Source organism: Aquarana catesbeiana, linkage group LG05, assembly GCF_042186555.1.
Source record: "Aquarana catesbeiana isolate 2022-GZ linkage group LG05, ASM4218655v1, whole genome shotgun sequence".
In the NCBI taxonomy this organism is placed as follows: Eukaryota; Metazoa; Chordata; class Amphibia; order Anura; family Ranidae; genus Aquarana; species Aquarana catesbeiana.
The window spans coordinates 187,672,898-187,690,003 of record NC_133328.1 but is presented as its reverse complement, the minus strand read 5'-3'; the positions used below and the strand labels follow the sequence as shown (position 1 = coordinate 187,690,003).

The 17,106-nt window shown below is 39.3% G+C and overlaps 1 protein-coding gene across 1 annotated transcript in view; it reads left to right on the top strand.

The window, feature by feature from the left end:
* Positions 1-17,106, top strand: part of CNTNAP2 (contactin associated protein 2) — a 2,786,505-nt gene that overhangs the window by 1,563,023 nt on the left and 1,206,376 nt on the right. Inside the window, exon 9 of the mRNA XM_073630449.1 lies at positions 397-546. Within this exon, the coding sequence (XP_073486550.1) occupies positions 397-546 (150 nt within the window). The remainder of the gene's footprint in view (positions 1-396; positions 547-17,106) is intronic.

Here is a 17,106-nt window from a genome sequence, read left to right as displayed (position 1 = left end):
TCAGCGGTTTAGACATTAATGGCTGTGTGTTGGGTTATTTTGAGGGGGCAGAAAATTTACACTGTTATACAAGCTGTACACTCACTACTTTACATTGTAGCAAAGTGTAATTTCTTTACAAAAATGTGAGGGGTGTACTCACTTTTGTGAGATACTGTATATAAACATCTATAATCACACAGCATATGATATCATTCTTATAGCAGGTATTCTTTTTGAATGGACCCTTTAGAAATGAATGACTTTGTATGCCAGCAGTTTCCATCCATCTCTGACACTTCAGTTCCAGACCATTTGAGCTGTAGGGTGTAACACTTATTCTGAGCATTAGTCTCCACAGACAGTATATAAAATTTTTATGAATTTCAACCAATATTATTTATTTCTTATTTGCAGGTTCTGCCCTTAATGATGGACAGTGGCATGAAGTAAGATTTACAGCCGAGGAGAACTCTGCCATGTTAACTATCGATGGAGATGAAGCATCATCTGTAAAAACAAATAGTCCTCTTCAGTTCCGCACTGGAAGTCAATATTTTTTTGGAGGTGAGATAGCGATTATCATTTTACTTTATGTGTTTGCCTGGCTATTTGCAGAGTGCAAGTACAATGTGTCTCAGGTATGTGGTTATCTTAAAGGAAAAGCATTATCATTTCAACATGCTTTTTAGGTAAACACGTAAACGAGAGCAGTATAATGCAAACATTCTTATTGATATTCATAATTTAAAAACAAATCTTCCTGTTTATAGTTTGATATCACTTTTGTACATGGGGACAGTCAGGTGAACCTTTTCATAGACCTAGAAATAGTACTTCCTAGTGTAGATCAGAACATAACTCTCTGGATGCCTCCATCATGTTGGAGTTTACTCCCTCTGTGAAAAAGGGGATTATCTCCAAGCTGCATGGTGATAATTCTCATCCAGGCTTTCTCACTACCAGTATAAAGGTCCTAGCTAAAATCTTGGCCAATCAGCTCCTGAAAATTATAACCAATTTTTTTTGTCCAGACCAGTCTGTATTTATACCAAATAGATCAACACCTATCAATATTAGACACTTGTATCTGAACCTGTATATTCCTTGTGATGAAAAGGGTGATAGCGTTGTGCTCTACCTTGATAAATAGAATCATTAGCTGTGACAATTAGGGAGACTGTTGAGATACAGTGACTCAAAAGAGGTTTGTAAAGTTACCCACTACATGAATGAAACTTTTTCTTGGAGATATGGGGATACCTTTGAAATTCATGATACAGCTCATAGAAAGAATTGGTACATTTTAAAAATGGAGTATTAAATTGGATAAATCAGTCCTGCTTCCATTAGATACTACACCAACGTGGGTTCCGAACTTTGTTCAACCCATCAAAATCACTCACACTATAAGTTAAATTAATAAAATAATTTATTTAGAATGTGAGTTAGCTCCATACTTTTCTTTCCTTTTCACATTTTCAAAATGGTTCACTTAACTTTAAAAGGGGCAGCTGCACTCATAGTATATATTAAATAAAGAATGGCATTGCCACTTGTCACTTCATTTATCCACCAAAAAAAAATGGTTTAGACTAAAAGACTCCATGTTCTGGGAACTTATTTGGAAAATAATTCTATCCAACAAATAAACTTACATTTTGCATGCACATAGTATAGTTAGGCCTAATTTAAAAACAGCATCACTATAGCACCCTATGTGCTGGAGAGGACTGCAGGGGGTCACAAAGAAGTACCCCATTCAACTTTGATGGTCTAAATGATATCAACATGATGATACCTGTTATCAAGGTGTTAAGATGTCATAGTAATATTTCACTGCTATATTCAGCCTTAATTCAATATAACCACTATAGTGTCACATACAGTATATAATGTATACCAAACTAAAAAATGTATTCAGACTTTATTGGCACAGAAAGGAACAAGCATTACAATATATACTCATCAGCAGAAAGATCAGCAAAGACATCAGAGAAACACTGTTTAGAGTAGAACATACATGAAGAACAACAAATCTGAAATGTATTAAAGGAACTGTATAATGGTTTGTAAATATTTTTATTATGCTCAGGTCCAAAAATAAAAATTAATTTTGGAAACAAGAATGCGATTTTAGTTTTTTTTATAGAAAAAAAAACAGATTTTGGAATCATAGGGCTTGATTTACTAAAACTGGAGAATGCAAAACCTGGTGCAGCTGTCCATGGTAGCCAATCGACTTCTAACTTGTTCAATTAAGTTTTGACAAAAAACAAGGAAGCTGATTGGTTTCTATACAGAGCTGCAACAGATTTTGCACTCTCTGGTTTTAGTAAATGAACCCCTAAGTGTCTTAAATTTAAACTGAACTCCAGGGACCCACTAAAATCATAGTTTTGCAGTGTAATTGTTGATTTTTTTAAATGAACTGATCAACTTTTAAACATTATATTACCAAATAGCTTTAATATTCTACCATGATGCTTTGTGGTCACAGGCTGCTCTGTGTGTCTTGGAAATTGTATAGATTGGCAACTCCTATCCAAATACTGATAAAGGGTTCCAAATTAACAATAGCTATTGCAGTAGGGAATAAACACAAAAAGATATACCCCAGCATCTTTCCAAATAATTGTTTAGCCTGAATTGTTGATACAAGGCAGGATGGATCAATGCTTTCATGTTGTTTATGCCAAATTCTGACCCACCATCTTAATGTCACAGCTGAAATCGAGACTCATCAGACCAGGCAACGTTTTTCCAATCTTCTATTGTCCAATTTTGGTGAGTCTGTGTGAATTATAGCCTCAGCTTCCTGTTTTTAGCTGACAGGAGTGGCACCCGGTGTGGTCTTCTGCTACTGTAGCCCACCTGCTTCAAGGTTTGATGTGTTGTGCATTCGGAGATGGTATTTTCCATACCTTGGTTGTAACGAGTGTTTTTTTTTTAAGTTACTGTTGCCTTTCTATCATCTTGAACCAGTCTGCCCATTCTCCTTTGGCCTCTGACATCAACAAGACATTTTTGTCCACACAACTGCCACTGGACATTTTCTCCTTTTTGGACCAGTCTCTGAAAAACCCTAGAGATGGTTGTATGTGAAAATCCCAGTAAATCAGAAATTTTTGAAATACTCAAACCAGCCTGTCTGGCACCAACAACCATGCCACATTCAAAGTCACTTAAATTCCCTTTCCTCCCCATTCTGATCATTGGTTTGAACTTCATATTCACCATGTCTAAATGCCTAAATGCACTGAGTTGCTGCCTTGTGATTGACAGATTAGCAGTTTATGCTACCGAGCAAATGAACAGGTGTATCTAATAAAGTGAGACAATACACAATAAAATCTTATTGTCTCAAAATCCTCTGATAAGCTCAAGAAGGTTGTATCCACTTTTTAATATTAGATATTCACATATCTCCCACATTTTACAGCCAATACTTGTGGAGGGATGAGACCACTTCTTAGCATGTTTCCTGATAAAATCTTCAGGGGTGGGGGAAGAGTCTTGGCTGACATGGTGTAAATTGTCAGTCAGTGAATGGTGAGATTTTGCTCTAGAGTTAGATGCATTAATAGATGTAGTGTGACCAGATCCTGGAACCGAATTTGGAGGATTTAAAATAACTGAATTGGTGTGTGCTTGGGTAGCATATGCGTGTGTGTGCCCGCCATCTATTGAAAATGTTATACCTGTGCTGTTCTGTGTAGAATTGGAATTAAATTGTTCAAGTGAATGAGGCCATTGTTTAAAATTAGGGTATTCCATAGAGTATCCGCTATCTTTATAGCTCCTCTTATGTGCCAAGTGCGGGGGTGTATTATCCAATGGTGTATGTCTCCAAGAGTGCTATTGGGGATGACATAGAAGAATCAGATTCTGTGCCTTCATCCTGTGAAGCAGGTTGTGCATGGGTATTACATTTACTATAACTTGCCCCTCTGTGCTGAACAGGAGGTTTCGAGAGTGTAGGAGGTTTATTTAGTGATATCTGTGTATAAAGAATGAAAAAATAACTCTGTAATGGAATGCAGTCTTCTGAAATGTGATTTTAAAGTGAACAGGAAAAAAAATGTGTAAATGTTTTAAATATTTTGTTTGTTAATGCTATTTCAATTACTGGTACCTTTTAGAGTCTCATCTTTTAGATATTATGTTGAGTCCATTGGGAAGGATTGGTCATTGAGCATGGATATTGAGAGCAAATAGTCCGTTAGGCATGGAAAGCATCCAAGTAATGCTGCAGCTGTTTCACAAAACACATATCAATCCTCTCATGTTACACAGCTATCAATGTTTTAGTGTGCCCAGAGTTCAGCTTCAGAAGGTTTTATTGTGAAATATTTTTAGATAAACCGTTAAAAAGTGTTGAGACACAAAATAGGAGTTTTGAATAAAAATAAGATCAAAAACATTATACTTTATAGAAATATTATTTGAGGCCATAGCCAAGAAAGAAAGAGCACATTTGCAAAACTTAATGCTAAATAATTTTGGAAAGACTACAAATGACATTCGATTTCCGTATTCTGCCTGTAATACTTATTAGATGCAGTGACGAGTAAATGGACTGAAAGGCGCATCCTGCGCCAATCATATTATAGTTGGATAAACAAGTCAACTCATGCACAGAAGCAAATATTTTATTCCTATAAAGCTTTATTTATTCTTTATTAACATCAGTAGCCTTGCAGACTATCAATCCAAGTTTCCATAATTATATCCAAGTATAACAACTCAGATCTGAACAGTGTTGTGACAGGAGATGAAAGAAATTAGTAGCTTAAAAGAAAGTCTTTGCTTTTGTTCTTCATCACCTTGTGAAATATTCACAAAAGAAAATAGAATTTTTAATAGCTGTTGTGTGATATTGCATGTAGCTATAGTGCATTAAATAACTTTTCAACAAATATATATATATATATATATATATATATATATATATATATATATATATATATACAGTGGGGACGGAAAGTATTCAGCCCCCCTTTAATTTTTCACTCTTTGTTACATTGCAGCCATTTGCTAAAATCATTTAAGTTCATTTTTTTCCTCATTAATGTACACACAGCACCCCATATTGACAGAAAAACACAGAATTGTTGACATTTTTGCAGATTTATTAAAAAAGAAAAACTGAAATATCACATGGTCCTAAGTATTCAGACCCTTTGCTGTGACACTCATATATTTAACTCAGGTGCTGTCCATTTCTTCTGATCATCCTTGAGATGGTTCTACACCTTCATTTGAGTCAGCTGTGTTTGATTATACTGATTGGACTTGATTAGGAAAGCCACACACCTGTCTATATAAGACCTTACAGCTCACAGTTCATGTCAGAGCAAATGAGAATCATGAGGTCAAAGGAACTGCCTGAAGAGCTCAGAGACAGAATTGTGGCAAGGCACAGATCTGGCCGAGGTTACAAAAAAAAATTCTGCTGCACTTAAGGTTCATAAGAGCACAGTGGCCTCCATAATCCTTAAATGGAAGATGCTTGGGATGACCAGAACCATTCCTAGAGCTGGCCGCCCGGCAAAACTGAGCTATCGGGGGAGAAGAGCCTTGGTGAGAGAGGTAAAGAAGAACCCAAAGATCACTGTGGCTGAGCTCCAGAGATGCAGTGGGGAGATGGGAGAAAGTTGTAGAAAGTCAACCATCACTGCAGCCCTCCACCAGTTGGGGCTTTATGGCAGAGTGGCCCAACGGAAGCCTCTCCTCAATGCAAGATACATGAAAGCCCGCATGGAGTTTGCTAAAAAAAACACCTGAAGGACTTCAAGATGGTGAGAAATAAGATTCTCTGGTCTGATGAGACCAAGATAGAACTTTTTGGCCTTAATTCTAAGTGGTATGTGTGGAGAAAACCAGGCACTGCTCATCACCTGTCCAATACAGTCCCAACAGTGAAGCATGGTGGTGGCAGCATCATGCTGTGGGGGTGTTTTTCAGCTGCAGGGACAGGACGACTGGTTGCAATCAAGGGAAAGATGAATGCAGCCAAGTACAGGGATATCCTGGACGAAAACCTTCTCCAGAGTGCTCAGGACCTCAGACTGGCCCGAAGGTTTACCTTCCAACACAGAACCCTGACTTAAACCCAATTGAGCATCTCTTGAGAGACCAAAAAATGGCTGTCCACCAACGTATACCATCCAACCTGACAGAACTGGAGGGGATCTGCAAGGAGGAATGGCAGAGGTTCCCCAAATCCAGGTGTGAAAAACTTGTTGCATCTTTGCCAAAAAAGACTCATGGCTGTATTAGAGCAAAAGGGTGCTTCTACTAAATACTGAGCAAAGGGTCTGAATACTTAGGACCATGTGATATTTCAGTTTTTCTTTTTTAATAAATCTGCAAAAATGTCAACAATTCTGTGTTTTTCTGTCAATATGGGGTGCTGTGTGTAATGAGGACAAAAAATGAACTTAAATGATTTTAGCAAATGGCTGCAATATAACAAAGAGTGAAAAATGTAAGGGGGTCTGAATACTTTCCGTCCCCACTGTATATATATATATATATATATATATATATATATATATATATATATATATATATATATATATATCAGTATATAATATATTTTAAAGCAAACATTATAATTAGGAAATGCAGCAACAATGTTTTATCCTTTATATGCTGTAAGATGTAGTTGTAATATTATAAACAGATCTATAGTTTGTGAGGATGTCAAGTACTGGACAACATACGGTAGTAGATTATTTTCCATCTCAAGTTAGGTCAACAGTAACTTTTAACTGTTAACTTTTATATTTTGTTTGTTCAACAGCTTGTAATTAGAGATGAGAGAACTTCTTAACCTTCAGCCCCTGAAGATTTTACCCCCTTCCTGACCAGAACACTTTTTACAATTTGGCACTGCGTCGATTTAACTAACATTTGTGCGGCATTGCAATGCTGTACCCAAACAAAATTTGCAAATATCTTCATCAGTTTAGGCCAATATATATTCTTCTACATATTTTTGGTAAAAAAAATCACAATAAGCGCATATTGATTGGTTTGCGCAAACGTTATATTTATGGCATTTTTATTATTATTTTTTTTATTAGCAATGGCAGTGATCTGCGATTTTTAGTGATTTTTAGCTGTTTTTAGTGGTACTGCGACATTGCGACAGACAGATCAGACACTTTTGACACATTTTTGGGACCATTGATATATATACATTGATCAGTGCTATATATATGCACTGATTACTGTGTAAATGTCACCGGCAGGGAAGGAGTTAACCCTAGGGGGAGATCAAGTGGGCAAATGTGTGTTCCCTCAGTGTGTTCTAACTGTATGGGGATAAGACTAACTGGGGAGGAGACATATAATTGTTCCTACTTAGTAGGAACAAACAATATGTCTCCTCTCCCCTGACAGAACAGGGATTTGCTGGCTCTCGTGTATGCGATCGCGCGTGGCCCGGCGGTGATCGCAGCTGCCAGCCATGCGCATTGGGTCTCCCTCCATGCACCCTCTGGCAGCTTCTAAAGGAAAAGTTGTACCCATATGGGGTTTTGCCCAGGAGAACCATTGTGCTGCAGTATATCTGCATGAGCCAGTCAGGAACCGGTTTAAATCCAGTCCACCAATGTTTTACCTGCTTTGCTACTTCATTAAAAGAGGCCTATGTAGACTTCCTGATGCTTCCTAATGCTAACGATCAGGATTTGTATAGACAGAATGGCACCACACATTTCACAATTTCACACCTCCCATCCTGCTCTTTGACAATAACATTTACATATTCCATGGTGATTAAGATGTCCTGAGCTGTGAATATAAATGATGGGTTATCTTCCTGACACTCTAGTAACTGAAGAAGTGGCTTGGTAACTAAGAGATGTCTTAGTTATAGAACAAATCCAGTTGAACATGACTTACTACCACCAGATATTCCATCATCTGCATAAATGAGAGCCTTCACAATTTTCTACTCCAATTTTATCTTTTTTTTTTTTTTTTAACATAAAAACAGGCGCAGCATTTTGTATCAGGTTTTTCCACATGTCACTCCAAATATGACTTGAACACAAAGTGGATGAATGAAGGTGTTACAGAAAAAAATAGTTTTGTCACAACATTGCTAAATCACTATGCTCTTTGCCAAGTTCCAGTAAATGTTTTCTTTATTATTTGGTCTGTGGTGTAGGAGTAGCAGCTGCTACAAGAATAAAAGACAATGCTATACAAAAGTATTAATATTTGTATCTGTCTATCTGTTAAGCCTGCAGCAGATATGGCTGCTTTGTGATGGTAACAATCAGTTCAGTAGTACTGGGGAAGGTGGCTAAGAAGTGTTTTTATGTTCACACTCAAAGCAGATAATGTTGAGCATTTAACCACTTCAGCCCCAGAAGATTTTACCCCCTTAATGACCAGAGCATTTTTTGTGATTCGGCACTGCGTCGCTTTAACTGACAATTGCGCGGTTGTGCAAAGTTGTACCCAAACAAAATTGATGTCCTTTTTTCCCACAAATAGAGCTTTCTTTTGGTGGTATTTGGTCATGTCTGTGGTTTTTATTTTTTGCGCTATAAACAAAAAAAGACTGACAATTTTGAAAAAAAAGCAATATTTTTAACTTTTTGCTATAATAAATATCCCCAAAAATATATAAAAACAAATTTCTTTCTCAGTTTAGACTGATATGTATTCTTCTACATATTTTTGTTAAAAAAAAAATTGCAATAAGTGTATATTGATTGGTTTGCGCAAACGTTATAGCATCTACAAAATAGGGGATAGATTTATGGCATTTTTATTATTATTATTTTTTTTTTATTAGTAATGGCGGTGATCTGTGATTTTTATCGGGACTGCTACATTCTGTCGGACAGATTGGACACTATTGTGGGACCATTGACATTTATACAGCGATCAGAGCTAAAAATAGCCACTGATTACTGTGTAAATGTCACTAGCAGGGAAGGGGTTAAACACTAGGGGGCGATCAAGGGATAAACTGTGTTCCCTCAGTGTGTTCTAACTGTGGGGGGATGGGCTACCTAGGACATGACAGAGATCACTGCTCCCGAGTAGTAGATCCCTGTCATGTCACTAGGCAGAACAGGGAAATACCTTGTTTATTTTGTCACGATCGCGGGATACCGGCAGACATCAAGTGCACGCACCCACTAGCCCAGGATTACAAATTCACAAAATGTGAATTTTTTTGCCCAATGCATTTTATACTGGCCTCCGAAGAACAGTACAGAGAAAATGTTTTATACTTATAAATCAGTAGAGTTGGGCCAAGAGTTTGAGCCGAGCAAAGGTTCGGCGCGAACAGTGCCTGTTTGCCCATTGAGCGCCCCACAGTGCACCGTGCTTGTGGTTGTTAACCACTTCAATACCAGGCACTTACCCCCTTCCTGCCCAAGCCAATTTTCAGCTTTCAGCGCTGTCGCTGTTTAAATGACAATTGCGTGGTCATGCTACACTGTACCCAAACCAATTTTTTTTATCATTTTGTTCCCACAAATAGTACTTTCTTTTACTGGTATTTGATCACATCTGCAGTTTTTATTTTTTGCTAAACAAATAAAAAAAGACCAAAAATTTTGAAAAAAAATTTTTTTCTTTTGTTTCTAAAATAAAATGTTATACAATTTTGTAAATAAGTAAGTTTTCTCCTTCACTGATGGGCACTGATAAGGTGGCACTGATGGGCACTAATAAGGTGGCACCAATAAGGTGGCACCAATGAGGTGACACTGACGGCACTGACGATGGGCACTGATAGGCAGCACTGATGGGCACTGATAGTGGCACTGATGGGTGGCACTGATATGCAGCACTGATGGGCATTGATAGGCAGCACTGATGGGCACTCATGGGTGGCATGGGTGGGCACTGATGAGCACTGATAGGCGCACTCATGGACACTGAAAGGCTGCACTGATGGGTACTTATGGGTGGCACTGATAGGTGGCACTGCTGGGCACTGATGGGCACTGATAGGTGGCACTGATGGGCACTGATACGTGGCACTGATGGGCACTGATAAGCGGCACTGATAGATGGCACTGATAGGCATCACTGATGGCACTGGCAGGCATTGCTGATGGGCACTGATTGTCATCTGCCTGGGCACTGATTGCCATCTCCCTGGTGGTCCAGGGTGGCATACCTTTTGGGATACCTTTGTAGGCATCCCTAGTGGTCTGGCAGCATCCCTGTCAGACGCGAGTGAGGAAAAGCTGATCAACGGCTCTTCTGTTTACATCGTGATCAGCTGTGATTATACACGGCTGATCACATGGTAAAGAGCCTCCGCCAGAGGCTCTTTACTGAGATCGGTGTAGCAGTGTGTCAGACTATCAAGCAGTACCACCGATCCCCGCGATGCACGCCCCCACGGTTATCATATGACACCCAGTCAGGATAGCTGAACCACCGCCTGGCCGTCATTCTGCTATAGGCCGAGTGGGAAGTGTTTAAGGACCGCAAAGCCAGCCCCTGCATCCATAGCAATGGATAAGTCATCAGCTGTCAAATGGCATGAGGCCCCCAAAAATACATACCAGACCCTTATCCGAGCATGCAGCCTGGCAGGACAGGAAGGGAGGATGAGCGAGTGCCCCCCCTCCTGAACTATACCAGACCACATGCCCTCAACATGGGGGGTGCTTTGGGGTGAGGGGCTCTGTTGATGGGCACAATGGCCTCTTCCCGACAACCCTGCATGGTGGTTGTGGGGGTCTGTGGTTAGGGGGCACTGAAATAAAATAAAGACAGGAGGCAGTTTTTGCCAGTTTTATTTATTAAAAAATATAAAAACAATGTCCCCCAATGTAGATCCATTGTCAGTCATGATTCCCGCCGCACCACCAGGCCCAAAACATTTTTAAAAAGCTGCCTCCTTTGCAGGCAGAGCATTTCTTTTTTAATTGGGTTCAGCGGTGCAGTGGGTGTCGTAATTGATGGTGAATCTACATCGGGAGACGTTTTTTAATTTTTTTTAGGAATTGTCAAAAACTGCCTCCTGTCTTTATTTATTTTTGACACTTTATTCGGTGAATGAGTAGGGGTACAATGTACCCCTACACATTCACATAGGGAGGGGGCCAGGATATAGGGGCCCCCTTGTTAAAAGAGGCTTCCAGATTTCGATAAACCTCCTGCCTGCAGACCCCCACAACCACCACTCAGGGTTGTTAGGAAGAGGCCTTTGCCCCCATCAACATGGGGACAAGGTGCATTGGAGGGGAGGCAGAGACCCTCATCCCAAAGCACCCCCTCATGTTGAGGGCATGTGGCCTGGTATGGTACAGGAGGGGGGCCACTCGACACCCCCCCTTTCCGGACCTGCTGGGCTGCATGCTCGGATAAGGGTTTGGTATGGATTTTTGGGGGGCCCCACACTTTTTTTATTTTGGCATGGGGTTCCCCTTAAAATCCACACCAGACTCAAAGGGCATGGTATGGATTGGGGGAACCCCCAAGCCATTTTTGTAAACATTTTTGTTGAAAATGGTATTGTATTGCCGAAAATTTTAATGTAATTTGTTTTACTTTATAAATGTTTGCATTAAAACATGTCTCCCAGGGCAGTACCCCATACCCTTTTTATGGCCAATAATTTTTATATAAGCATACAAAATGGGCACTTTTGATTTTTCAAGTTTGGATTCCATAGACTTTAATAGGGTTTGTGGTTTAGGTCCAAACTTTTGCGATGTTCTAGAGTTCTAGCGAGAACCAAACTGCAGGGTGTTCGGCCCAACTCTATAGATCAGATAACTATAGCAACTATGCTGTAGCAAATTGGAGCATTCTTTGCTCGGGTTGGTTTTTTGCCTTGCTCTGAAACAACTGTGTGTATAGGTTTGTGTATATGGGATTGTATTTTTCTTTTTGGTTGAACTTGATGGACTTGTGTCTTTTTTTAATCTAACTATGTAACTACTGTATGTAACTATATATAACAGTTTGCCAATGTAACTTTCAGGTGAAGCTGTAATTTACAATAGCGTACACACTACTTACTTTTATCTGACAAGATAAGCACCAAGAGATCAATGTACAGAATACTCTCATCAGTACCGCCGGCTATAACTGGTGGCAGGCACTGATCGAGTGAATGTTTTCCATCAGGCTGATTGTACAGAAGTCATTCTAGATATAGTCTTTTGTACAACCAGCCTGCCCATACATAGATCGAAATTCGGCCAGTCCCTGCTGAACTGGCCAAATTTTGATCCATCTATGGCCAGTTTAAGGGAGGGTGAGGACAATTACTGTGTGCTGAATTGCTGCTCTGAGACCTCACAAAACAACTTGAGACATACAATAGCCTGGTGTCATTGGTCAGTGAAGAAACAAATGCCCTGAGGTCAGTGGCCCCTGGGAAGAAAACATCATCCTTAGGAGAAAACAAATGTCTATGGGAGAAAGTTCCCTGATGTTGGTCGTCAGAGGGGGTCATTAGGGAAAAAAGAAAAAAATATACATTGGTGATGGGGGGAACATGTCATTAGGGGCTGGAGGGGTACATTGGAGATGATCAAGAGATGAAGGGGTTGCCATGGTGGTCAGTAGAGGCTGGAAATGTACACTAAAGGACAGTGGGGCGGAAGGGTACAATGGTGGTCAGTGGGGGCTGGAGAGGTGTTGTAGTTATCAGTGGTGTAGAAGGGAGAACACAGGAAGCACCACTTAAGTGCATTATTACAAGCAAATTTTAATAACAAAGTAGCTGTAAACCCTCACGAGAGGAAGTAAAAACATATGCTCATCTTTAATCTGATATTGTAGTGGGATCCTAGGGCTCCAGGTGTCCCAGAAAGAATCCAATGGGCTCCAATGTGGCTGGAGAGTCAGCAGCATGTCCTGTGGAACCAGGAAGGCATTCGGAACCAGCGTGGAACACACGGAAATAATGTCACAGGCAGCTGGGCTACTTCTGGGATCACTGTTACAGTTCGATGGCATGGGCAGACAGGCAAATCGAACTGTAACAGTGATCCCGGAAGTAGCCCAGCTGCCCATGATGTCATTTTCGTGTGTTCCATGCTGGTTCCAGATGGCTTCCTGGTGGCCACAGGATGTGCTGCTGACTTTCAGGCCACATTGGAGCCCATTGGATTCTTTCTTGGACACCTGGAGCCCGCGATCCCACTACAACATCAGATTACAGATGAGCATATGTTTTTACTTCCACTTGTGAGTGTTTACAGCTACTTTACAATTAAAATTTGCATGTAATAATGCACTTAGGTGGTGCTTCCTGTGTTCTCCCTTCTTTTCTGCATACAGAGTTAGCTCTCTCTGAGGACAGCAGCTGCCTTATCATATCACCATCCCGTCCTTTGGACTGACGAATCACCCACAGATTGTATGTTATTGATCCATCTTTATGTCCAATCACTACGTTTTTTGCACTAACAGTACATTGTTACCATTGTAGTTATCAGTGGTGGCTGAAGTAGTACATTGGTGGTGAGTGGGGGTGGGGGGCTGATTGTGTACATTTGTGGTCAGTAGAAACTGAAGTAGTACACATGTATACAATGTTTATCATAGGGGCAAATGGGGAACATTGGTGGTCACTACTATTTTGTAAGAGTTTGTGTCCCACTTCACTGGTGTTTCCTTCTGCCTTATCTGAATGGTGGAACAAGTGTTCCTGTGTTTGGCTCCAGCACACAGCCAGAACTCATGGGACACCAGGTTTATGTTTTACTTCCAGGGAAATCCCATAGAATCTGAAACTGCAGTTGGGAGGGTATGTTCTATAAGAGGGCTTTGTGAAGGATGTAACATGTACTGAGCAGGATGACTACAGTGGGTAGGGTTTGTGGGTAGGTATAGATATGCCAAAGAATAACACCTTAATAAAAGAACACCCTTCTAGGTGCAGTCTTGTTTATATTAAAATAATAAACATGTTATACACCATTCCTAAAGGGGGATACACCATTATCCCAATTATCCATTTTTGAATCAATCTGTACAAAAGATCCATTTGCTAAAGGTACAATTTCATCACTTTATAATCAATTATATGGAGTAGCAAATCTTAATAGACCCTCTTACGTTCAGAGGTGGGAGGAGGACCTGGGACGAACTTTAGAAGACACGGACTGGTCTAACATATGGCTCACATCTAAGTCATCTTCACCCAACATCTTAGCACTGGAGACAAATTATAAAGTCCTAACTCGCTGGTACCTTGTACCCGCTAGAGTGGCAAAATATTCACCTAATACCTCAGCTCTTTGTTTTCGAGGATGCCCAGAAATAGGCACATATTTACACATATGGTGGACGTGCCCAGTAATCCAAACCTTCTGGAAGGAAGTCTTCGTGATTGCATCTAAAATATTTAAAAAAATAATACAACCAGATCCATATTTAACTTTACTTAATCTAAAACCGGAATGGTTAACACTCTCTCAATTCAAACTTATGATCCAACTAATAACGGCTGCAAAACAAACAGTGGCCAAGGCATGGAAATCTCCTACATTGGTACTAGCAGAAACAATTCACAGAATGAATAATACAATGTCCCATGCTAAGATGGTAGCCATCGATCAAAATCAAATTCCAAAATTTGAAAAACTTTGGCATCCTTGGATAAAACAACAGTTCCTGTCAAACTTCAATGACTCTGTCCTGTTGCCATGGTAACAGATTAAATGACTTACAGAGACACCCATTCTAAGGCTTCAAAGAGAACTAAAAAGAATAATAAACTGACGAGCGGGACAACCTTGTGGACCATACCTCTACCTTTCAACCCTTTTTCTTCTTTCTCTTTCCTTTTCTCCACCTTACGATTAAAGCTCATTATCAGAATTTATTTGACCTATATACACTCTACTTGTAAACAATATGTATAGTAGGTATAAATCATTTAAATACCTACAAAAGTAACTAAGGAAATGATATATATCTTTAATTTAGGTTTACGTGAACCCAATATTTAATATTTGAAATTTCATGATATTTACCTATATAAACCCTACTGTAAAACAATGAGCTTACTTTATAGATCCTTGTAAACTTACTTTATGTATCTTTATAACATTGTATACTCAATAAACTTCTTTTGACAAGGAAAATAATAAACATGTTATACTCATCTGCTTTGTGCAATGGTCCCCCACCAGCAATTTTGACCCCTCCCCTTCATAGCCACTTGCTATGGGGGCACACATGCATGATCTCTCCCAAGCTATGTGAGTCTATGGTAATACACTTTATAGACACACAGTGTGACTTGGCCTTGCCCTCTGCTTCCTCCTTACAGCATTCAATCAACAGCAGCAAGAGCCCATAGCTCCTGCTGCTGCCCAAGTCCCTGTGTGAAGGGGAAGTGAGGAGAATGCATTAAGGTAAAAGACTTTTGGCTTTAAAACCAATTTAATTACATAGCTAACTAGTTTAGACTGGCCATTGGCATGCTTGACACATAGTATAAATCAGAATATATCTAGTTTTACATACCAGATAATTTAAGCTGATCACACCCCACATTCTACCTAAGTTGGTGTGTTATATAAAAAATGATAGCATACAATAAAACTTTTAAGACACAATGCTACACTTAAAAAAAAAATATGCAAACAAATTCCATTTAGTGCCTAATGTAAATTCATTTAGTGCCTAATGTGAATAAAGAATAGTGTAAAAAACATTTACTTCATTATTAACAATGTCCTAACAAATAGTGTTAAAACTCCCAAAAAAATAATTACATAAAAATTGTAAGGCAGCTAAAGATGATCCACAATAATCATTTAAAACAAATAAAGTGCAAAATACATAATCAATAGCATGCCAAATTTTAATTACCAATAACAGTCAGTAGTGTCCAAAGTGATCCACTTTGTGTCCAAATAAGTGCACTAAACTATGAAAGTGCACACGTGCAGCTCATTAATGGTAAATATCCTTCCAGGATAACCACTGGCAATCAGACTGATGTGTCACTATAAATCAACCTATATCTATATTATCCTCCACATGTTACACTGCTTTTTGACAAAACCCTTTATTTATTTATTTCAGGTACTTATATAGCGCCGTCAATTTACGCAGCACTTTACATATACATTGTACATTCACACCAGTCCCTACCCTCAAGGAGCTTACAATCTAAGGTCCCTAACTCACATTCATACATACTAGGGACAATTTAGACAGGATCCAATTAACCTACCAGCATGTCTTCGTAGTGTGGGAGGAAACCAGAGTACCCAGAGGAAACCCACGCAGGCACAGGGAGAACATGCAAACTCCAGGCAGGTAGTGTCCTGGTTGGGATTCGAACCAGCGACCCTTCTTACTGCTAGGCGAGAGTGCTACCACTACACCACTGTTACTTGTATAAATGAAAAAGTACCCCCACACTACCTCACTAACTGCTATACCAAAATCAATAAAATAAGTGTTTCTCTAGGGAGCAGCCCAAAGCACTTCTGTGGAATCATGACAACAAATAGGTAAAAGCATACAAAAATAGAGCAGCGCTCCTAAAATATCTAACTACCCTTATTAACCTCTCATCGACCTTTACATATACTCCAAAAGTGAAATGCGCTATAGACCACTTTAATGTGTTATGGTTTATAGCACATTGTACTTGTGGAGCTGATTGTACTTTTCATGTATTTGAATTGTAAGTAAAAGTAGGCGAGTCCTTTGTATTACTTGAAATATTTTCAACTACTTTTCTTTCACTCTTCTTTCCTCCATATCACAATAACCCACAATGTTCCAGGCTCAATAAAAGAAGGAAAAAAAATCTCCAAAGTGTAAACCTGTACCTGGACATTCTCAAGCACCATTCCTGCCTCTTTGGAGACCATTTATACCCAGTGTAAGTAGGCAATAATACGTTTGTATAAATGGTCTCTATTGTGGTACTACTGACTACTGACTAACTACAATTATTAACCTCTCATCGACCTTTACATATACTCCAAAAGTGCAATGCGCTATAAACCACTTTAATATGTTATGGTTTATAGCACATTGTACTTGTGGAGCTGACTGTACTTTTCATGTATTTGAATTGTAGGTAAAAGTAGGTGAATCCTTTGTATTACTTGAGATATTTTCCACTACTTTTCTTTCACTCTTCTT